We start from the raw sequence: 24,939 nt of genomic DNA, 5'->3' as shown, positions 1-24,939 counted from the left end.
TAATTTTAAAATTATTTTTAATGTTGCTAATAGGATAATGGAAATGGTAGCACATGTTCTGATTTGTATTTCTTTGATGATTACAAACGCTAATGATATTTAAATGCTTATAGGCATTTTGTTCTTTGTGAAATGCCTATTCATGTTCTTTGCTTTCTTTGCCTATTTTTCTTTTCTTTTTTTTTCTTTTTCTTTTTCTTTTTTTTTTTTTTTTGAGACGGAGTCTCGCTCTGTCGCCCAGGCTGGAGTGCAGTGGCGCGATCTCGGCTCACTGCAAGCTCCACCTCCCAGGTTCACACCACTCTCTTCCCTCAGCCTCCTGCGTAGCTGGGACTACAGGTGCCCGCCGCCACGGCCAGCTAATTTTTTGTATTTTTAGTAGAGACAGTGTTTCACCATGGTAGCCAGGATGGTCTCGATCTCCTGACCTCGCGATCCGCCAGCCTCGGCCTCCCAAAGTGCTGGGATTACAGGCGTGAGCCACCGCGCCCGGCCCTGAGCCTACTGGGCCCGGCCCACCTATTTTTCTATTGAAACATTTTTTTCTTATTAATATTAAGACTTCTTGAAAGTTTCAGCATTGTAATTTTTTTTTTTTTTTTTTTTTTTTTTTTTTTTTTTTTTTTTTTTTTTGAGACAGAGTTTCGCTCTTGTTGCCCAGGTTGGAGTGCAATGGCAGGATCTTGGCTCACTACAACCTCTGCCTCCTGGGTTCAAGCGATTCTCCTGCCTGAGCCTCCTGAGTAGTTGGGATTATGGGTGCCCGCCACCACGCCCGGCTAATACTTTTGTATTTTTAGTAGAGACGGGGTTTCATCATGTTGGCCAGGCTGGTCTCGAACTCCTGACCTCAGGTAATCCACCCGCTTTGGCCTCCCAAGTGCTGGTATTACAGGCGTGAGCCACTGCACCCGGCCATTAAACTCTTCATCTTTTATAATGCTCAAACTATTTTAACAATTTATCAAATGTCTTTCAAGTCTATTATGTATGCAGTTATTTATAATTTCCCCTAGTATTTTTATGGTTTCATTTTCACATTTAGATATTTGATCCATTTATAAAGTATTTACCTAGAAAGAGGAGTACAGGAAAATTCTGTAAGGAGAGTGATGCAGATGTGAAAGTAAAGCAGCTTTATTTTTTTTGTGTGCCATATGGTTACTTTTAAACAATATTTGTTAAATATTTTTACTCTTTATCTGATATAAAGCTCTTAAACTAAATTTCAGTTTTTAAAGTATTTTGTTACATTAAATCAGGCTTTCACTTCCAGTACTGTATCATTTTAATTACTGTAATTTTTATTATATTACAGCAAGTATACTCACAGCACTCTATTTTTTTGTTTTTTGTTTTTTTTTTTAGACGGAGTCTCGCTCTGTTGCCCAGGTGGAGTGCAGTGGCATGATCTCGGCTCACTTTAACCTTCACCTCCTGGGTTCAAGTGATTCTCTTGCCTCAGCCTCCCGTGTAGCTGGAACTACAGGCATGCACCACCATGCCCAGATAATTTTTGTATTTTTGGTAGAGACAGGGTTTCACAATCATGGCCAGGCTGGTCTCGAACTCCTGACCTCAGGTGATCCACCTGCCTCAGCCTCCTAAAGTGCTGGGATTATAGGCGTGAGTTTCCGCACCCAGCCGCACTTTCATTTTTATAGAATTTTCGTAACTGTTCTCTTTGCATATACTTCTTGATTAAATTTAAGATAATTTTGCCAAGTTTTTAAAAATCTTCGGAGTTTGATTAGAATTACCTTGTATATGTAGAATACTTTAAAAACATTTAGCATATTTAAAATATTGATTCTTCCTATCCAAAAACAATATATGTTTTCCCATTTATTCAATTTTTTGTTATTTGTTTTTTGTCATTATATATTCATTTATGATGAATTTCATATATTTTAAATGTTCAACTTTGAACATTTCTTCCCTTTTATTCTCTAATTTTTATTTATATACAGGCAAGCTAGTGATTTTTTACATAATTTTTATCAGTGGACACCTAACTGAATTATAGTACATTTCAGCTTTTTTAAAAGCTGCTTCTATTTTCCAGGTATGCAATTATATAATCCGACAGTAATTTTTGTGGCTGTCTTTTTAGTATCTGTATCTGTTCTTCAATTTTATTTTTCTTTCTAATTAATCACAGGACTAGGACTTCAGAACAATGTTAAGTAGCAGTGTGATTGTAGGCATTATTCCCACCACAGATGTTACAAGCAGTGCTCCTAGCTTTTCACCATTAAGAATGATATTGGCTAGCAAATTTAAATATATGTTGCTTAATCATTTTATTCCTATTCTAGTGAATTTGTTTAATTAAATTGGAAATGGAAATCAAACATCGTTTTAAACTTTTCAAAATACATATATATTCTTATATAGTTTTTCTCTTTTGAGTTAAATTAAATTAGTAAGTTTCCTGGTATTGGATAAACCATGTATTCCTGGAATGAACTATTTCATTGTTATCACATACTGTTTATATAGCTTTGTATTCTACTAGCTGCAATTTTAGATTTTGACACCAATTTTCATGTCTGGCCTGGACCTTTACCAACTTACATTGCTCATTTAAAAATTCTACTGTTGCTCCCCTCAAGTTTATTTATATTTTCCAACTTCTTCAGTTAGATGCTTAATTTACATGTTTTTGTTCTTTTAATGGCTGCCTATAGAAGCACCTTTACAAATTCAGAGGATTGTAATTCTTTTTTCAGTTGATTAGAACCAACTGTCCTCTAGATATATGTACAGTGTGTCAGTGAATAGGATTTATGTGCACAAAACACATCATCACTACATAAAACATTCCGAGTATCACATAACTGTGTAGCCATGACCCATCCTTCTCTCCCTAGTGTTTGGTGCAGCCACCAAAATCTGATAGGTATGCCAGTTATTGGAGTAGGTACAGTTATAGCAAGGCATGATGCTGACTTACCTCATTGTATTTCCTTCTACTTAATCTTCTCTAGACATGCTGTGCAACTTAACGTCACTGCCACCCGGCAACTCTTGCTTATGGCTAGTCAGATGCCAAAGCTGGAAGCCTTTATACATATCTCTACTGCCTATTCAAATTGTAACCTGAAGCACATCGATGAAGTTATCTATCCGTGCCCTGTGGAGCCAAAAAAAATCATTGATTCCCTTGAGTAAGTTGGTCTAATAAAGGGATCAAGGGGCGGGTAGAATGTTGTTCTCTTTGATTCTTTGTAGCTATTAATGAGATGATGAAGTGAAACACTTTTGAAGCAAATGTTTTGAAATGGTGCTAGCTTTAGCTACCTTGTCTGCTAGTTCTGGTGGGGAATATATTGCTAAAAGAGAAAGGGGATAGAAAATTCTTAAACATTTTGTGGAATTGTGTAGGATTGTGAGGTACTTGGGAATACTATACATGGAAGTGGTTTCTCAGATCTTAATGAACGTAGCATTGTCACTAGATAAAGCAAGTAGAATGTATAGAATAAAAGTTCAGAAGAAAAATTTTCAGTTCAGACTGACATGAGTCTGGTGTAGCTCCACCAGTAACTACCTGTGTGACTTTGAGCAACTTCCTTTTCCTCTCTGAGCCCCAGGTCCTTCATTTGTAAACTGGGCCCATTTTATAGTTGTGAAGTTGAATAGTTATATAAAACACTTATTGCAGTATTAGGGAGTGTTTAACATCACTTAATCAAATGATTCTTAAAAAAGAACTAGTGGCTGGGCGCGGTGGCTCACGCCTGTAATCCCAGGACTTTGGGAAGCTGAGGCTAGTGGATCACCTGAGGCCAGGAGTTCGAGACCAGCCTGGCCAACATGGCGAAACCCCATCTCTACTAAAAATACAAAGATTAGCTGGGTATGGTAACAGGTGCCAGCTACTTGGGAGGCTGAGGCAGGAGAATCACTTGAACCTGGGGAGAATCGCTTGAACCTGGGAGGCAAAGGTTGCAATGAGCCGAGATTGTGCCATTGCACTCCAACCTGGGCAACAAGAGTGAAACTCTGTCTCAAAAAAAAAAAAGGGGGTGGGGGGAAGAACTGATGAAGAATAAGAATTGCTCCAATATCTAGCAGAAGGTGACAGTCTCTTGACTTATTTGACTGAGACACACTTTCCTTACTGTCCTATGATGCAAGAGAAATAATGTCTAGGATTTTTCTCTTCTTGCCAACCAGCAGAAACCACTTTCATCTTAGGACACAGCTCAGGTCTTATTCTAAGTTTGTTTTCTGCTTATTCTACTGCTCCATTTTACTAAGCTTACCTTTAAAAAAAAACAAAAAACAAAAAAACTACATAAAAAGTATTACAACAGAAAGATGGACTATTTCACAATGAATTTGTCACATTATAATTTTATATAATACTGTATTTATATTTAATATAAACTCTTTAAAAAGTTTTAGCTAAATCAAGAGTTTGTTCCCTTCAGGGCAAATATTTTTATCTCCTCCAGCTCTGAGAATAGATATTTTTGTCTGTCATGTAAAAATATCCAGGACAAAGAAGAATGAAAGTCATCTAAAGGATCTGGAGGTTAAAGTTGCTAATAAATGGAGGTTTGCTAAATTGGTACAGAGAAAAATTTTAGAGTGCAGAGTTCATCAGGATAGTGGGAGAAAAAGCAGGTGTACTCTGAGGCCCAAAGTCTAGACAATAAAGTATGTTTAAAGCCTCAGAGCATTTTCAGGATGGAATTGGTTTCTGTCAGTTACCCTCTTATGGTGTTGTCTCTTGGTAAATGTGATGCTTTCATATTTGATATGTCCAGGAGAGAGGCAGACCCCTTTTGATTCCAGACTGTTTCCTGGACCTTCTCCACTGCTGATCTCTCTAACACCTGACAGGTCATAGTGCAGTTTGAGGTAGCAAAAGAGCCCGAGAGTACATCAGAGAAAAGAAGTAAGAGGCCAGGTGTGGTGGCTTACACCTGTAATCCCAGCACTTTGGGAGGCCAAGGTGTGTGGATCACCTGAGGTCAGGAGTTCGACACCAGCCTGACCAACATGATGAAACCCCGTCTCTACTAAATACAAAAAATTAGCTAGGTGTGGTGGCACATGCCTGTAATCTCAGCTACTTGGGAGGCTGAGGCAGTGGAATCACTTGAATCCAGGAGGTGGAGGTTGCAGTGAACTGAGATTGCACCATTGCACCCCAGCCTGGGCAACAAGAGCAAAACTTTGTCTCAAAAAAAAAAAGAAAAGAAAAGAAAAGAAAAGAAGTAAGAGTTCACCCATAGAGAAGGGCTTCTCTAGGTACTCCATACCACTTCCTCCCAAACTGTGTCCAGACACAAAATACCCCTAGGTTTCAAAAAAGAATAAACTCACCTCCCAGAGGAAGAGTTGATTTACCTTCAGACATTCAGCACTTTCCATCCTCCCTCAAGTATATGTTAATCAGACAAGGCAGGTAATTGCTACATGATTTATGAACAAACTGCAACTGACATTTGTACAAAATTTTTAATGTCCATTTGTCATTTACTGCTCTCCAAGGATAACAATTATTTAAGCAACTAATTAGAACTAGGAATGAAGTTACTTTATCTCAACAGATAAATTTTGGGTGCAATTAAGGAACTAAGTTTTTTTAAAAAATAGAGAAAAGTAATACTTATTATTTGCTAATTCAAGATTAATTAGGACATCCAGCCCTCCCCTTACTTTCATGCTGCAGTCACAAAGAAGTAAGGCCTTCCCTCCTCACACTCTGCCTGCCTGTGCACTTGAAACTCTCTGTTTGTTCCTAGAGTTTATTTCCCCTTCTGCTTCACCTGGTTAATTCTTACTCAGACATCAAGGCTCCCCAGTGAAGCTCTCTAGCTTAGGCACCCTTCCCAAGTGCCCCCATAGTACCCAGTGTCCAGCTTTATTATTGCTCGTAACACAGGTCATTCTGAATGTCTGGTTGCTTATCTACATTCTACATTAGACAATGAGCTTCTCAGTGGAAGAGGATATTTCTTGCTCCTCTTTGCATCTCCAGCTAGGGACTCAATGCTCGCTGAATGAATGAAAAGCTTTTGGTGGCACTACATGATTATTGTTGATACTGTTTTGACTGTGTTTGTTTGTTTGTTTTGACTGAAGCAAGAATAGATGACAGAATTCCATCACAAGCTGATATTTTGGGATGCAGAAGTCTTAAGTATAAAATATCTATCCATATCCCCACATCTTACCCTTGTTTCTGGTTGTTCATTTTTTTCTTCTTAAACTTTGAATGAAACCTATATGTTAAGTTTTGAATAGCACTTTAAATAAAACCCAGCAACCCCTCACCAACTATACCATGATCTACAACTATTTCAATGACTCCTATACCAGAGGGAATTTTTGGAAGTTTTAGAATAAAAACATTAAAAATCATTCTGAATAAATACCAATTCACCTAAATCCAGGTTTTGTTTCTTTGTTTTAGGAAAATACTTTGTTCCTTTGATTAATTCTCTATTTAGTCATTGATCTGTGTTAAAATAGAATTATTTTCCAAGGTTTTTAGGTTTCTATTTCCCTTGGGAGTTTTTCTTTCTTTCAGTGCAACAGAGAAATGCCTGGGGGACAGTTTTTTGTTTCTGTTGTTGTTGTTGTTAACGGTAACTTCCAGGAGTCTAGTGGCTGCCTTTGCTCTTAGTAGTTCAGCAGTTCTTACTTATTTATTTATAAGGAACCAGGAGTTAGACAACAAGATGATCTTGAAACTGTACTCTTGGCATTATATTCTTAAGAAAATCACTGTGACGATGTAAAATGAAACTTTATTTTTCCAGAAAATCAGTTGAATGGGAATTCCAGGTCTGGGAAATAAAGAAGGATTTGCATTTTTGGCCCGGAGCTTTCCTGATTGCTTGGGCAGCAGTGGTACTGCTCAGGGTTGTTAATAATGGGACTGTGAACGTGAACCCCATGCTTACACCCTGGTCCCAACCTTTGCAGTCTCTGCTCGTTCAGCTCCCCCCATTTTCTATTCATCCTGTATCCCGAGACTGTCAGGCCTGAGCTCCCTTTCTTTAGCCCCTATCTAAAAACTTTTAGCATTACCTTGGCCCTGAAATATTCCAGAAAGATGAAATTTGATTTTGTTAGTACAAAAACTTTAGCACATTAGCATAAATATATTTTTAAAATAACTTAAATCAGGAGTTAATGCTTTTAATGAGTATGACAAGCATGGCCGTTAATCAGTGTTAAGCAACTCATTTTCCCGGTTCTTATATCTGTAGTTGTCTTCCGCCCCTCATCCCAGTCACCAATTCTGATTCTGACTCAGCTCTACCTTCATATTACCAGCTTCTGCCTAGCTGGTGTGCATAAATGGATCAGGGATTGCCAGTGAAATTCCAGTTTTCCAGAATAACAGCTTATGTAGAATGTTTATTTTTTAAAATGCACCTCACTGACCAAGAAAAGCAGGGTTTTATGGTTGGTGCTTTCCTTATTTTTTAGGTCAAGGTAACTCCTCTTAGGGAAACCACTGTAGAAGAAAAGGGCTTTTGTGCCTGTATAAAAACCTGGAATAACTAGAACCAGGTACTAGAAAAACAGAATCACAAATATTTATGGCTCTATTGAACATATGTAAATAAATCTGAATTAAGAAGGGAAGGGGGGGACATGAATCATTACTGAGCAACGAGCAAGACACTTTCACTGACATTTAATTCCATAACGTAATATTGTAGGGTTGATGTTATTATCACTGCTATACTCATCACGGAGCAAAAAGCTCAGAAAGGCTAAGTAACTCCTTGAAAGTCTCTCAGACACAATTTTTATCCATGGCCACTTGATTCTGAAGCCCACGGTCTTTCCAGTCTACTCACAAACTTGGCAGTGGTAGAGATTAAAAGGTGCTTTCTGGCCGGGCGCGGTGGCTCACACCTGTAATCCCAGCACTTTGGGAGGCCGAGGCGGGCAGATCACGAGGTCAGGAGATCGAGATCATCCTGGCTAACGCAGTGAAACCTCATCTCTACTAAAAATACAAAAAATTAGCCGGCGTAGTCCCAGCTACTCGGGAGGCTGAGGCAGGAGAATGGCATAAACCCGGCAGGCGGAGCTTGCGGTGAGCCGAGATCGCGCCACTGCACTCCAGCCTGGGCGACAGAGCGAGACTCCGTCTCAAAAAAAAAAAAAAAAAAAAAAGAGCACCACACGTGCTTTCTTAAGATACAGACTATGTTCCAAAGAGTTCATATCCAAGACAAACAGAACAGGGCAGAATTATACACGTGCGGTGGTGGGGAAACTGGTGGAGTGGAGGGAGGCGTATGAGAAGACTTGGAAGAGTGGATAGAGAGTGGATAGGTGAGATGTGCACACGTGCCCGGCAGGGCAGCTGCAGCTGGGAAAGCCACGCGTGTTTGGGACACAGCCAGAAGTCCATCTTGGCAGCACACGTGTTACGTGTAGGGAAGCAGTTAGAGATCAAACCGGAGAGGTAGGCTGGGCCATACTGTGGAGATTTTGCATACTATGCAGAGGAATTGTATTTAATTCTCTAGGCAGTGGAGATCTATTGAAGGAGGGCCATGTGTGTGCATGCATTTTTGTGTGTAATTTTGGGTTGTTTGTTCATTTGTTTTCATCATGGAAAAGTGCCAATGAAAGTGGGCTTCAGGAATATTAATATGGCCAGAGGTCGGGGGAGGCAGTGGATTAGCATAGGGAGTAGACAGAGGAGGCGAGACTCATTACCAGAGAGGAGTGGTATGGAAGACAAGAACCAGGGCATGGCAACAGATATAAAAAACACCTCCATGTTTTGGGAAATAAAAAAACAGTAGGACATGGCTACTGCTTTGCATATGGGGTTGCACCTATCAAATTAACTCCAATTAGAACATGCATACTTGTCATGTTTTGCATTTCTCGTACCAGGGATTTAATTCTTTTAAAATTCAATTCTGTTGAAATTTTACTCCAAGAAGCAATGCGTTTTTGAGAGCTAATCCTGATATATTCAAATCTCAATGACTTCGGTTTATGGAGTGAACTTCTTTTAAATTAGTGATTCCCTGATTTGCCTGACTGTTGGAATTTCCAGGGCATGTTGAAAATACAGATTATCAGACTCTTAACTCTGCAGATGTATTTAGTGATTCTCAAATGGCACCCAGGAATCTGGATTTTTCCCAGGGGCCCTGTGTAATTCATATTTATGAGCAGGCAAGTTTGGGAAAGAGGGCCTTAAGGAACTTTTTCACTGAGCAGTCTTCATTTGAAATTAGGACCATTTATCTTCTTTATCTCTATGCTCCCTCTTTCTCCTGCTCTCCTTGCCTCCTGTTGTCTTTCAGTTCTTAGAAGTTTTAATTAAAAGTTCCTAGTAGATCTGTACCTACTAAAAACCACACTTCTGAGGCTACACGGTCACCAGAAGACACAGCTAATCTGCCATGTGAAAAAGGAGAGGCGGCATGTGCACTGAGGGTGCAGGTGTGAGAGGCAGGGGAATGGAGGCCCCCACAGCCAGCAGCAGTGGCCCTTATCACAGCCCTCTGGGAGATATGAAAGGAGGTCAGATGTTGGAAAGTAGTCTTTTTTGCCTTCGTGCTATAGAACACGTTGTTAACACTAAAAAAGCTGATCTCTTCTAGGGGAATGGTGAAAGCCGATTCTAGCACTTGTGCTTTTAATTTCAGGACGGCACAGCTTCAAAATATTTAAGTAGCTAAATAAAAATGAAAATTCTGCGTACTTTTATATTAGCAGGCTTTAAATTACAAACCAGAATAAGATTAAATTGTTTCTTAACCAAACTGAGTAATTTTCACAATGGCAGGCCATTGTCAGGACATTCAGCATCTGGCTCATGTTTGAGCCAGGCTAGGTGCTCTGTAAAAGTCTTGAGGGAAATAAAGAGGCCAATTCTCCATAAGCATTATGCTCAGAAATACCCTGCTTCCCACTGGAAAGTTTAAGTTGACCTTGAAGCCACCTTCACCAAACCAAGGTTGGTCAACACTTTTCACCACTGCCACTGGACACTTTACTTCCAATTTTGTTTCCTGCTCTACAAAGATATCCCCTTCCTTCCTTTCCCACATTCTCTCTACAACCTTGTCTTCTTTTGAGTTCATCTGCTCTCCCTTATCATTGTCTATCTCTGCTTCCTAAAACTTCATATAGTACAGAAATTGGCCCATCAAGATTATCATGCAGAAGAGCATCCATTTACTGAATAAGGCAGCTGGCTCCTGGGGGCAGAAAGGTGATTAGACCTGCGATAAAAATTATCATCCCTGTTCTTCTGGACTCACTGTCCAGTGGGGAGTAAGACACATAAGCAAATACAACTTGATAACTACAACAATCAAGAGAATGACATAATCTAGCCTGGAGAAAGAGAGAGCAAACGTTATCATAAGGCAGTGTGTCCACTACTTACTCTCTAACAGATTTCCTGATAAACTACAAGGCTTGCCCACTTCTTGCATAAGAAAATTGAGGGGATCAGGGGAGGGGAAATACATATGCCTCTTGGTATTTCATTCAGTAAATACACAAATAATTAAACTATTAATGATATAATCATGTTGCTTCAATAAGTTTGAATCCAAAATTGATAGTAATCTTTAGAAGAAATTGTGTATGTGTGTATATGTGAACACACATAGACATATACATACTGCTTTCTGAAATTTTAAATGACTTTATGCTTCTTCTGAAGCAATTCAAGGTTAGAATTTGAGACCCATGGGTTCAAAACATCTTCTTGAGTATACTGGAGGACATTTAGATTAATTTCAGACATGCATTTTGGTTTATGTAGTGTTTTTTATCTATGCTAACTTATTTACTGTTTTAAAAACAAATTGAGAACAAACAACAGCAGCAACCCTGAATTGACTGTTTAAGTCCTAAGAATGGCTTGGCCCAACCAGTGGATGTGCATGTTTATTACACTAATCTCCTCTGAACCTAGGAAGTGGCTGGATGAGCTGCAGATGGTCTAGATGTATTATAAATGATATTTTATTTTTATTTGTTTTATTTATTTATTTATTTTCAGACAGGGTCTCTGTCACCCAGGCTGGAGTATGGTGGCACAATTATGGCTCATTGGAGCCTCCAACTCCCAAGCTCAAGCAATCCTTTTCCCTCAGCCTCCTGAGTAGCTGGAACTACAGGTGGACGCCATCATGCCCCACTAATTTTTTAAAACTTTTTTGTAGAGGCCGGGTGTTATTATGTTGCCCAGGCTGGTCTCAAACTTCTGGACTCGAATGATCCTTCTTCCTCAGCCTCCCAAAGTGCTGGGATTACAGGTTTGAGTCACCGCACTGGGCCAGAAATGACATTTTAAAACTATTACCGACAAAGATGTATGCTCACTGGTTGTTTTATTAAAAAATAACAATGCCTTAGGTTTATTGGCTCATTTTGTTTTATCAAAGAGCTTAAATGCAGTTTTGAATATTCCTGTTTACCATCATGATAATTTAGAATGAGTATAATTATTGCCATTTTCACAAGTACAGTTGGAACGAGATAATTTATATTCTTGTTTATCCTCATGAGAATTTAGAATGAGTATAATTATTGCCATTTTCACAAGTACAATTGGAATGAGAAGATAAAACAGTGGAGGACAGGTGTAGCTGAGAGTAGCAGAGGCAAGTCATCTATAGAATATTAAAATTTCTTGCATGCATGCTGTCAGAAATCTACAAAACCAAAATTTTCTAAGACAAGCAAACTCACCAAGCTTTATAAGGCCCCTATCCCCCAAGTATTATCCTTTCCGTGTACCCCAGCATTAATTACAGCAACTAGTACTGGCCATGTGACATACATGCCCAGCACATTTTTGGGCTCTGATGTTTTCTAGGATTTTTTTCTTCATAGCCTTATTGAAATTAAGCTCTATTCCCTCAAGACCTGGTTTTCTTAAACTACATATTTTTGCAGGTGAGAGAAAAATGGTCTCAGGTCAGTCAATCCACTGTATGAAATGAGATAGTGGTAGGATTATTGTTAAGATGGCGAGGTGTCCGCATCATCCTGTATTCTTTCCCAGCCCCCAGGTGACCATATAATTAAAATACCCTAGATATTTCTATGTAGTGGAAGTTGTTTTTAATTCTAGAACCCCTCAATCTTTCTCTATTCAATTTAAATGAAAAGCTATTTGAGTATCCAGAACACACTCAGCACTAATAGAAGCAAAGCAAGAAAAATGGAAACATTGGCCGGGCGCGGTGGCTCAAGCCTGTAATCCCAGCACTTTGGGAGGCCGAGATGGGCAGATCACGAGTTCAGGAGATCGAGACCATCCTGGCTAACACGGTGAAACCCCGTCTCTACTAAAATACAAAAAAAATTAGCCGGGCGAGGTGGCGGGCGCCTGTACTCCCAGCTACTCGGGAGGCTGAGGCAGGAGAATGGCGTGAACCCGGGAGGCGGGGCTTGCAGTGAGCTGAGATCCGGCCACTGCACTCCAGCCTGGGCGACAGAGCGAGACTCCGTCTCAAAAAAAAAAAAAAAAAAAAAAATGGAAACATTATAGTCAAGGCCCATGTTCTAACTCAGGATCAAATGAGGCATTAAAATTGAAAGTTGTGATTCTGAATACGTCTTAACATCATGTACATCTTAGTGGCTCAAAAATTTGTCATGTCAGCCAAGTGGTAACTGAAGATTTTCTACAATCAAAATAGTATAGTTCTGTGGAAATAGATGTACCACATTGATTAGAAAAATCACACTAGCATATTTCGGCAGCTTAATTTTTAAAAAGCTATATTATATCAATAATTTAACCACATAGATCTGTTAACTAGAAGAATGTTACATATATAATTGACAATACTTTTGTTGCTTTCTTAGAGAGGTGTAGATAGACTTTGGGGTTATCAAGTGGTTCTGACATATTTTTAAGAAAGATTAGGCTGATGCTATGTAACTTTGTTATTCATGATACACATTATCTTGTAAATAGGAGTAGTCAATAATCATGATTTTGAAGCTATTTCAGAGCACTATAATCACCCCACTTGACAGACTTCAGAATTTACTGGAAATCTCTGGAGATAATTATCAAATTATTAGCATAGACTTTAAACAGATCTTCAAAAATGCATTACATAGGTTTGCTAAAACAGATTGTAAGTCTGCCAAAAGTAGTCGCTTTGATTTGATTTGCATTCAGTGAAATTTTTAAAATTTAAAGCTAAAGGCTTCAGGATTACTACATCGGATTTTTATTGGACAACACTGAGTAGGGCTGCCACTGAAGCACCTTGGATGAGAGCCTCTAACGCCCTGAACACAGCATTCAGCACACTACTGGAAGAATGACTGGGACTCAAATATGTGTTCAATGAATGTACTTATGAGCTTGCTGGAGAAGAAGTAAAAATAACCTCTAATATAGTACTACTAAACCTCTATTTTAGTACTACTACAATAAAGTAGTAATCAATACTGATAAAGTAGCAGTAGAGCTAAAGTAGTACTAATAAAGTAGTACTAATAGCCCTATACTATTATTCGTAATAAAGTAGTATTGCTATTGAATCTATCAGTCTATCTACCTACCTGCCTGCCTGCCTACCTACCTACCTACCTATCTGTTTGGATGGGAGGGCATAGGATAAGATTGGGCTTAGCAGTGGAGAGCAAAGGGCTCGTGCATGCTTTGAACAGGTACACACTCAACCTTGGTATCATGTGACTGTTCTGAATTCCAGAACCGAGGCCAAAAGGTGGAAGTTTTGTTTGATTGTGTCTCACATTTTCCTTTTGGTTTATTGTCTAACATACGTTACTAGAATTCTCTTTATTCTGACTACCTTTTAGGTGGTTAGACGATGCTATTATTGAAGAGATTGCACCCAAGCTGATCAGAGATTGGCCCAATATTTACACCTACACCAAGGCCTTGGGAGAAATGGTGGTGCAGCAAGAGAGCAGGAACCTGAACATTGCCATCATAAGGCCCTCCATTGTGGGAGCAACTTGGCAGGAGCCTTTCCCAGTAAGCCCACTCACCTGGATTCTGTGTTTTGCTTCCAAACTAAGGTTCTTCTAGCCCAATTACTTTCTGATGTCTTTCTTCTTCTCCTCCTCAGGATTTATAGCTAAGTGCAGCCGATCGAATATGAACTAGGGCAAAATTCCACTTTGGTTTCCAGCATGTGGCTCCTCTGGCAGTTACCTTGACTGTCCTAGAGTTGGATGGAGAGCTTAAATTAGCTTCTAATTACTCTAGTCTCAAAATTCCCATGGGTGATGGTTTCATATCTTGGCTTTCTTACTATAGTTTAAGCATACCAGAATGTCCTTAGTGGCCAAATTGGTAGTATTATAACTGCCAGGGTAAACAAGAGTTTCAAAGCTCACAGAAGGATCTCAGTTTAGGAATACTAATTTTTTTAAACCTCAGCATACTGCCATGACCTTTTGAAAGTACTTTAAATTACATCATCTTCTTCAAAGCAAATCTGTGAAGCTTTGGGGTAAATTCCAGCTCCACTACTTACTGGTAATGCAATGTTTTTGAGTTGTCCCTTCCATAAAACAGGACAGATACTACTTTGGAGAGTTGATTTAATGAGACAATGTATGAGGAGTGCTCAGTCTCAAGTAAAACCTGGTCCCTACTAAAAGGCTCAACAAATATTAATCCCTTCATCTTCTCCTCTCATCTCTCTCCTCTCCCATTATACACACACATTTGACTTTTATACTGTAATGTAAAGAGACATAATAAGGTCAGCTGAATGGCTTAGGTCTTAAGAAACAAACTTAAAAACACATTTCCCTCTAGCTGCTCTTAAACATAATCTTTCTGTAACATCTTTAAGCAAGTCAATACACATACAGAAACACACACACACACACACACATATATATATCTGTCATGGACTCTATAGTTGGTAAAAAATGTCAAGAAATGGGCCATTAACACAAATCATGTTTTCAACGTTCTCCTAAGGAGGCTGAAATCAGGACTAAGGTGGAGAAGGATGGTTGGTGAATTGCTTAGCAGATCATGATATAAGGACAAGGTCCATAAGAGGTCATAAAACACCAGAAAAGCATTCATGGCTCCTGCTAAGAAAAACAATCCTGGCAAAATTCTAATTTTTGCACAGTCAAATAAAGTACAGAAAATGGCCAGTGATTTGCCTTTATCTTTTGAGATCTAAATAATACTGAATTAGATAGTTCTATTGGCTGGGATCTCAGTGCTCTTGTTTGAAATTTATTAAGATTAGACTGCAGATGTTCCAGAGATAAAACAATTTTCTGAAATGTGTAACCAACAGAAATCTTCTTTCTTTTAGGGTTGGGTTGATAATATAAATGGACCTAATGGACTAATTATTGCGGTATGTATAACAATGAAGAAATAACTCCCTGAAATGTAGTAGAGGAAGAGTAACAAAATTCTTAGTGCTGACTTAGCTTCATTGATCCAAAAATATAAATGCTACTTTACTAACAATTGAGGCACATTATTTTAATTGTTCTAATTGTAATATAGAGGCAGGATGAAATTATTTTATTCTTTGAGAATTTTTTATCAGAAAAACAGAGGTAATGTGCTATCAGTTACTATTTAGGAGTTTTATTTTTGAAGTCTTTGAGCATCAGGACTTTTCTTTAGTTACCACAAGATGGGGGTATTTCCCCCTTATGAATATGAGACAGTGAATTATAACAGTGACAAAGATCTTCCTTCCGATGTCTGATTTTTCAAGCAGCCCTTTTCTTTCTGTTTCCCATCTGCCTTCAACTCTTTCTTCTACAAAAGTTCAGTTGGGGTGAACGTTTAGTGACTTAGAACATCATTATTTTAACATGATCCCAAAGCGGGTTTCATTATATGCAAAGCTGCATATTTATTTACATTTTCTAAAATGTTCTAGATTGGTTTCTTATGTTTGAAAGAAGGGGAGCTAGTTATAAGACAACAGAACTGAGTAACGTAAGAAAGTGCTAATCATTGCAAATCAATGTTGGAAACATGCAAAGCGCAAAGAATCAATTTCATAAACTCAACAAATTATTGACATGAATAATTCCTAATTCTTGCATCTATGTAACATCAGTGATCTGTGAGGTGAACTAAGATGCTGAATAAAAAGTAAATAATAAGGCAATTTTTCCAAGCCAAAAAAAAAGTTTTATTTTATTAATGGTGGAATTTCACCAATTAATGTTTTTCAAATAAATGTTTCTTAAACTTTTAGTGCCTACTATTGCTTGTAAGCTAATAAACCCTAGCAGAAAACAAAATCATCAAGGAAATGGTAAACAAATATTAATGGGAAAGTTAATGGGAAATTTGTATAACCTTAATTCTTAACATGTTTTATGAATTTTTAAGATGTAAAAGTTTATTCTTGGTGTTTGTTAATTGAGTTTATTAACCTCTCACAAATTCGAGGAATTTTATTTCCTGAAGGAACGTGAGGAACACTAGTAGTTCATGGAAATGCTGGAGATGCGCTTGGCTGGGAAGGTAGGATAGACTGAGGAAGTCAGACTTAGCATAAGAACCTGGTAAGCAGTGGATCAATGTTAGCTGTTTTCACGTACTGCACTAGTATAATCAGTTTGATGATACATACTTTAGCCCCAGCTATTATTTAAGACCTGGATTAACATTTTATGTTCTTTTTCCTATGCAGGCTGGGAAAGGGTTTCTTCGGGCCTTAAAAGCTACTCCAAAGGCAGTGGCAGACTTAATTCCAGTTGATACAGTCGTCAATCTCATGCTAGCTGTAGGATGGTATACTGCAGTTCACAGGTGTGGATGCTCAAGTGGGCTTTCAAAGGTTTCGAGAGGGGCAGAGTGAATATATTAGGCCCTTTTTCCAAATATAGACATTTCATTGTACAAGACCCCAAATGTGTGAAAGTGTGTATTTCAATATTTTATGGAGTTCCTAATATGCCATCATATATGCATTTCGTTGTTTTATAAATACAGTTTAGAACTTGGCTACCCATAAAGTAATAAAACCTTTAAATCACTTAACTATAAAATTCTTGATAACCAAAAGGCTTTTCTTTCTATTCAGTAGTCTAAAATTCAGCTTTCTCTTTTAGGGCAAAGGAGATAGAAATTGATGAAATGAGAGAATATATTTTTTAATTGAACTCTGGTAAATGCCAAAAGTTCAGTCACGGTGTGTGGGGAAGCTTCCTGGTACAAAGGAAAAAAAAATAGGTTATTCATATATTTGGGTCTGTTAGTGAATGGTAAACAGAATTAAATTTTTCTTATGTGAATTCACACATATGTGCTCCATACTATGTCACTCCTATTTAACATCTCTTTCACACACACACACACACACACACACACACACGCTTTTCCTAGTCTTCTTCCATTTTGCTTGTTAACCCAGAGAAAGAATGAACAATGGAAGCCTTTCATAGGTTGCCTTAATCAGATGAGTTACTGAAACCAATCTGTCTAAATATTATTTTTCCTTATTTTTTCTTTCATTAGCTTTCCATTTTGTTGTACTTATCTAATTTTTATTTCATTTTCCAGACCTAAGTCAACATTAGTCTACCACAGTACATCTGGTAACCTCAATCCCTGCAATTGGCACAAAATGGGTAAGTGCTTTAGCCATGTAAGTCTATAATTACTAGCATCTGGCATAGAGAAAAAATTGACAAAGTGTGTCATGGAGCTTAGAGCCTATACGGGGAGAAAGACAAAAAGTAAGTAAAGACACAAAATAATGAGATATTGTAAATGTGTGGTAGTTAACTAGAATGTACTGTGGTTACCAAAGAAAGGAGTCAGTGGCAACGTGTGCATGATTGTAAGCAGTAAGGGGTCCACTGGCTATAAAGATTTTAAAAACGATGAAACAAAGCAAAAGTTGGCAGTTACAAAGAATGTCAGTGATAAAATACTGAAATACTCCTCCCTGCTGGAGCAGTGGCTCCTACACACACCCCTTCCCTTCTTGATATGTCACTGAGAATGCGACGTGATCAATGACCAATGAGATTTAGAAAAGTCAGGTGATGTTATTCCTTTGTTATTGAGCCATCATACTGATCATTAATTTATGCAGCTTGCCTCTCAGGTGTGCAATAACCACTCCACTAGCGATTTGTAAAAGTGAATGGGAATCACTATGGGAGAAATAAAAACGACACCCAGATTCCTTGAACCCTTGGGACCACGGTCTTGGGTGGTGCTGAGGAGACTATATTTTTAATAAGCATCTAGATGATTCTTCATGCTTGGTGAAATGGATAAACCCTGTACTATACAAATAATTGATTTGTCTGAATGTAAAGGACTGGATCTGTTCAATGTATAAAACCATGGAAATAGAGTTGAGTACAACTTAAACATCTAATGATGGTAGAAAGTTAAAAGTAGGGAGTTTGGCTATTCTGTAGGATTTCCTAGTGCCTACTAATGCACACTTTCTTTCCCTGTTACATAGGTAACACTACCTCTACACATTCCAGTGGTAAGCCATGGTGCTGCACTGAGAGTTCTATTGTAGGGCAGCTAGACACTGTGGCTCATTTTGTAATAGGCTTTGAATTGAAAAATGCTTTTCCAAGAATGAAAAATGCCTGGCATGCATGTATTTTTCTCTACTCCTCTTAAACCTATAGCAAACATTGTTGGCTGATACAACATTGTTTCTCCCTGTGCCAAGGCTCTATTCTAGATTCCCATCTAATACAGCATTTCTGAAAGCTATTACTAATTAATTTGATGTTGCATTCATATTAAATTCATTTGTGTTTCCTATCAGGGTTCTTAGGAGGGATCAAAATGCTTCCTACTAGGAGCAGTAGCCATGCCACAGGAGGTTCAACATACATAGCCTCAGGTGACATTACAACGAGTGATAGACAGCTGGGTCGGTGAACATGGGATATCAGAATCTCTTATGCTGTCAACCTGTGCATAACTTTTGGTTATGCATAGAACCAAATGTTTTAATAATGCCACATATCTTTTAATAAATGTCTAGGAACCGGTGATTCTTGAGACTCTTCAAATTTTAAACTATCCTGCCATTTTTAGGATAAACCCAAGTGGGTCACAGCATGTTATCTTTTATATATTCTGTTTAATTCAGTTTGCTGATAATATATTTCCCTTGTTGTTTTCTATTCTCTGAAAGTGTTTGTGTAAATATTGGAGCAATCTATTCCTTGGAAACTTGGTAAAATTACCTATAAATTATCTGGATTTGTAATTTTGTTGTGAGAGGATTTTTTATTGCCTCAATAGTTAAAGAATTTTGCAGGCTTTCAGTTTCTACTGGAATCAGTTTGAGTAAATTATATTTGGCTCTTTTTCTAAGAATTTGTCTGTTTTAAAACGTATTCCCATAAAATTTTTCATATTATATCAATTTTTTTGTCCTAAACTGTATCTGTAATTATGTTTCTCTTTTAATTCATAATATTTATGTGTCTTCTCCAAAGGGTTTATTACTTCTTTTTTCAAAGAACCAACTTCTTCTGGCTTTATTGATTCTTTATTATGTTGCTTCGTTTTCTACTGCATTGATACATATTGATATGTTGCCTTATCTCTATTTTCCCCTTCCTCCTGTTTTCTTTGATTATTTCTTTCTTCTTTTTTTTTTTTGAGACGGAGTCTCTCTCTGTCGCCCAGGCTGGAGTGCAGTGGCGCGATCTCGGCTCACTGCAAGCTCCGCCTACCGGGTTCACGCCATTCTCCTGCCTCAGCCTCGCAAGTAGCTAGGACTACAGGCGCCCGCCACCAAGCCCGGCTAGTTTTTTTTTGTATTTTTCATAGAGACGGGGTTTCACTGTGTTAACCAGGATGGTCTTGATCTGACCTCGTGATATGCCCGCCTCGGCCTCCCAAAGTGCTGGGATTACAGGCGTGAGCCACCGCGCCCGGCCTCTTCTCTTTAATTTAGAAATACAGCTCACGAATATTCAGCTTTTCTAATACATGCATTTATGGCTTTATATGTCGCTCAAATGCCACTTTGGCTGTATCCCACACGTGTAGTTGTATGGTGTTGATGTTATCATTACTCTCTAAGCATTAAGCATTTTTCATTTAAATTCTTCTTTGACCTATGAGGATGCAGAAGTGCAGTTTTCAATTACCAAATTAAACTTTCTACATGTGCATGAGTTTCTACTTGTACTTCAGATCAGAAAGACAGTAGCTTAATGGTTAAAAGTCTTGGGCTCTAAGATCTAATATTCTTGGATTCAAATCATAGCTCATTCATTCATTCCAGTACTCATTAAATAGGCACTATTCTTGGGCTAAGGATATATCACTAAACAGAAATCCATGCCCACATAGATGTTATATGCTGGTATGGTGCCTACCATTTAGTAGACTCCGCTACTTACTAGTTGTGTGAACTTGAAAAAGTCAGTCAGTTTCTCCTCGTAGATCTTTTTTTTTTTTTTTTTTTTTTTTAATCTGTCAATGAGAATAATAATCATTCTATTCCAGGGAGCTCTTGGGAGGATTTAATGAGATAAAGTGCTTACCACAGTGATTAGAACGATGAACATTTCAGTAAATGCTTGCTATTACCATTTGGACAGCTTTCTCAGAAAGCCATTCCTAACCCAGCCTCACCCCTCCCCTTCCTGGCACACAGACAGAGCTAGAAGCTTCTTTTGTCTTCCACCAGAGCCTATTGTACTGATCTCTAGCAGAATACTCAGGCAAAATATTGTAATCATAAATTGTCTACATCTCCCACTAGATTGCCAATTCCTTAAAGACAGGGAATATATCATAAGTATTACTATTTTTTTTTTTTTTTACCTCAGCACCTACCACAATGCCTGGCAAGTGTTAAATGCCAAATAAATGTGTTTGTAATGACTAAAGGAAGGATTGGTATAGATTTAGGAAATGGAAAGTAATTGTATGTTGCTGAGATATTTATTCATTCATTTAGTCAAAAAATATTTATTGGGCACCGATTACCTGCCAACCACTTTCAAGGTACTATATAGGTTGAAACAAAATAGACAAAATTTTGTTATTGTACTTAAATCTTAGAAAAGAGAAATATACATCAGATATGGTTGAGAGATTGCAGAAAAATAAAACCGACTAAAGAAGTAAATAGTGATGTGTGAAGGCTGCTGTTTTATATGTGATGGCCAAGGAAAGTCTGTCTGATAACGTGTCATCTTAGCAGAGACCTGAAAGAAGTGAGGGGGCAAATCGGAGGGACATGTGGAGGAAATACCCAAGTTGAAGAACCAATAAGTGCTCCAGCTCTTTAATCATATTCAAGGACAGCAAGCAGGCCAGTATGGCTGCAGCAGAAGCACTGAGAGGGAGAATGGTAGGAGATAAAGTCAGAGTGGTGGGCAGAGAGAGTGAAGATGTAGAGAGTGCAAGGCCTTCCAGACCATGGCTGTGACTCTAAATGAGATGAGATTCCACTGAAGGGCTCTGAATGGAGAACTATCTGTAATATACTCTGAGTTACATTTTACGAGAATCACTCTGGCTGCGCCATGGAGGTCAGACTTTAGGAGTACAAGGGTAGTGGCAGAGACCACTTAGGACAGTACTGCAACACTCCAGGCTACAGTAGTGGTTTGGATCAGAGACACAGCAGGTGGAAATTATGATTCTGGGTATTTTTCAAACAGAGAGCTGATAGATTTTGTTAAATTGTGTGTGGGTTGTTAAAGAATCAAGGATGACCCCAAAGTTTTTGGCTGAACTACTAAAAAAATTGAATTACCATTTGGTTAGAAGTAGATTAGTGAAGAAGAAGCAAGTTTGTGTATGTATTGGGAAGGGGGTGGTTGGTAGTCGGAGTATCAGGAGGCCAATTTTAGAGCTGTTAGATGTGAATGTCTATTACACATCCAGATGGAAATGTTGACCAGGTATATGGATATATACATCAGAATGTCAGTGTTGAGATCAGAATCTCTTATGCTATCAACTTGTGCATAAGTTTCCGTTATGCACAGAACCAAATGCTTTAATAATGCCACATATGTTTTAACAAATGCCTATGAACCAATTGATTCTGGAGACTCTTCTTTGTATAGGATTTATATTTTCAGATAGATTTCAGCTGGTATTTTTTTAAGGAGGGCAACAGTCATATTACCATAATAACTGATGTCATCATAATTGAATAATGAGCTTAGGCATACGCTTTGAAAAAACACCTACATACATTAAATAAAATTGAATTCAAATGAATATCTTTTGGAAAGAACTACTGAATTCACAAATGTGCATAAAAAGTTCTTAAGCTTAATCTAAGTAATCATATAAAAAGAAAAATACTATTATGAATAAAACCCTGGATACCAGAGTGGACAATTGAGTCTAACATATTCCCAGGGAAGTATTTGAAGTAAACTAACACAAAGAAATCTTGCCTTGAAAATCTTTAGAATCTTTTACTTAAACCTTTACTAAAGAGTGAAATAAAATGTTAAGAAACTTTCTAAATGGTTCTGAAAGTAATGGTCCAGCCAGGGAAATAAGGTCTCTAGCCTCTGTCGTGGGGCTTTCAGAATAGACTAGATAACCTTAGAATTAAATGCAGATTCACGTTTTTCTGAACAGTATCTCCTTGTATTGACAAGTGTTTCCCCAATAATTTGTTTTACAGTAAATGTTTCAGATAAAGAACCCAATTATTAACCTATTCACACTGTTTCAGTTTGCAGATAACCACTTGCCCAGCATAAAAATCTTTATATTGTTCTCAGAAATTGATTCTTGACTCTACACAACAAATCCTTCGTCTTTATTGTTTTGACCCCATTACAAATGCTTTCCACTGTGATGGACTTATATTCTCCTCTTCTCCTCTAGCACTTACTTTCTTTTTTCCCCAGGAGTCCAAGTCTTGGCAACCTTTGAAAAAATCCCATTAGAGAGAGCTTTCAGGAGACCATATGCTAATTTTACCAGCAACAACTTCACATCCCAGTACTGGAATGCGGTCAGCCACCGGGCCCCTGCCATCATCTATGACTGTTATCTGCGGCTCACGGGAAGGAAGCCCAGGTGAGAAGCTGAGTCAATGGCTTTGAAAGTGTCACTGCCCCAAAATCTTCAGTGCTTCCTTCAGCAGAGGATTAAAGGAGACAACTGAATCTTACCCATATATACAGATTGAACACACCTAATCTGAACATCTGAAATCTGAAATTCTCCAAAATCCAAAAATGTTTTGAGTGCTGATATGATGCCACAAGTGGAAAATTCCACACACTGTACCTCATGTGATGGGTCACAGTCAAAAAAATGTTCAAAACTGTTTCATGCATAAATTATTTAAAATATTACATAAGATTACCTTCAGGCTATGTGTATATGGCTAAGTATGTATGAAACAGAAATGAATTTTGTGTTTAGACATGGGTCCCATCCCCAAGATATCTCATTACATATATGCAAATATCCCAAAATCTGAAAACAATCAAAACCCAAAACACTTCTGGCCCAAGCATTTCAGATACAGGATACTCGACCTGTATAAGTTTTCAACAAACAAAGCAGTCATAGAGAGAAGTCACAAAAGACATTAAAATTGTTCCAGCACAATAAAGGAAGGTAAATGTTAAAGAGCTTGATGAATTCAGCAAGTAATCATTCATGCAAAAAGAAAAGCAACTGAGACTCTGTCACTAGGGTTTTCTGAATAGGTAGATCATCTTAAATCTACAATAATGATGACAACCTCACTTAGAGTTTACTGTGGCACTCGTGGGACTAAGGCTGATGTATGATGATCCCACTTTAATTGTCACAGTTACCCAAGAAGAGATCCTCATCATCCCAATTTTACAAAAGGGGAAACAGAAGCTAAGGAAAGAATCTGAATTAGTCTCAAAGAAAGTGACAGGAAGGATGTGGAGAAAGCTGAGTCTCAAAGTCAGTATTCGGAACCAGATTTACTGCCACCTAGAGATGAGTGAAGAAATTAGAGGGAACACAGTGTGCTGATGCTAAGGCAGCTGTCACCACCTAGCTGTGTGACATAGGACATAGCCTCTATCTGTCTCGCTCAGACACTATTGTGTCAGAGTCATCATTATTATAATTGCCTAAGGCAATTCTTGTGATCAAGAATCAGAAGCATGAACAGTACTGCCTTCTGTGCTAGCCCCTTTGTAAGGGAGGAAGTCTTCTTCAGCGTGTGTGTCTTCTTTATTAGCAGTGCAAATGGCTAAAACTTAGCCAATGTAGAGTGAATGTAAATTGTTAGAGACCTCATTTGGAGCTCAGAACTCAGTTCTTGAGCAAGGTGAAAAGGAAACATTGTGATTATGGGGAAAATATTTGTATGGGGCTCGTTCAATAAAGCTAGGAAAAGAAGAAAACCCAAATATTGTAAGCAGAAATGCTAAAGGTTTTAAAATATGTCAGGATTGGAAGAGAGCCTGCATAAAGAACAAAGTTCAGTTAGGAAAAAAGAGAAACACAGAAGGAAGAGACACAATAAAAATCTGTATGTATCTTGTGAGAAGTCAAACAGTAATATTTGTGGGAAATGGGTTGGTTTGTTGTGTGGTATGTATTTTAGCAATAATCTTCATGGCAGAAAAAGTTGAAATCCTTCTAGACCCTTTCCTTCTCCAGGTGTGCTTGTGTATACTCTTCTACGCTTTTACATCCATATATGGACATATATGGTTTGCTTTGCAGTAGGGGGGTATGTGTGTATATAAATCAATTGTATGTATTTTACGACTTTTTCCACTAATTTTCCATGAAAATCTAAGTCATCCTGCCCAGTGTTGCCTTTTTTTTTTTTTTTTTTTTTTTTACTGCAAACAACGAGGCAATGGATATCAGTGTGCATGCCTCTTTCTAGAATGTGCCTTCTAGAATGTGCCTATGCCAGGAGAGGATGCTGAGGAGGGAGATTGCCGGATTAAAGGGTATGCGGATTTTGTGACTAGTGCCAGATGACCCTC

At 38.1% G+C, this 24,939-nt stretch overlaps 1 protein-coding gene across 4 annotated transcripts in view; it reads left to right on the top strand.

Annotated features, from left to right (window-relative positions):
* LOC105492188 (fatty acyl-CoA reductase 2) overlaps positions 1-24,939 on the top strand; it is a 205,778-nt gene that overhangs the window by 170,269 nt on the left and 10,570 nt on the right. For all 4 annotated transcript variants that reach the window (XM_071071965.1, XM_071071964.1, XM_071071963.1 and 1 more), the window contains exons 4-9: positions 2,991-3,170; positions 13,816-13,993; positions 15,306-15,350; positions 16,656-16,774; positions 17,528-17,595; positions 22,852-23,023. In XM_071071965.1, the coding sequence (XP_070928066.1) occupies positions 2,991-3,170; positions 13,816-13,993; positions 15,306-15,350; positions 16,656-16,774; positions 17,528-17,595; positions 22,852-23,023 (762 nt within the window). The remainder of the gene's footprint in view (positions 1-2,990; positions 3,171-13,815; positions 13,994-15,305; positions 15,351-16,655; positions 16,775-17,527; positions 17,596-22,851; positions 23,024-24,939) is intronic.

The sequence above is a fragment of the Macaca nemestrina genome, chromosome 10, assembly GCF_043159975.1.
Source record: "Macaca nemestrina isolate mMacNem1 chromosome 10, mMacNem.hap1, whole genome shotgun sequence".
Classification (NCBI taxonomy): Eukaryota; Metazoa; Chordata; class Mammalia; order Primates; family Cercopithecidae; genus Macaca; species Macaca nemestrina.
This window is presented reverse-complemented; position numbering and strand designations above follow the sequence as displayed.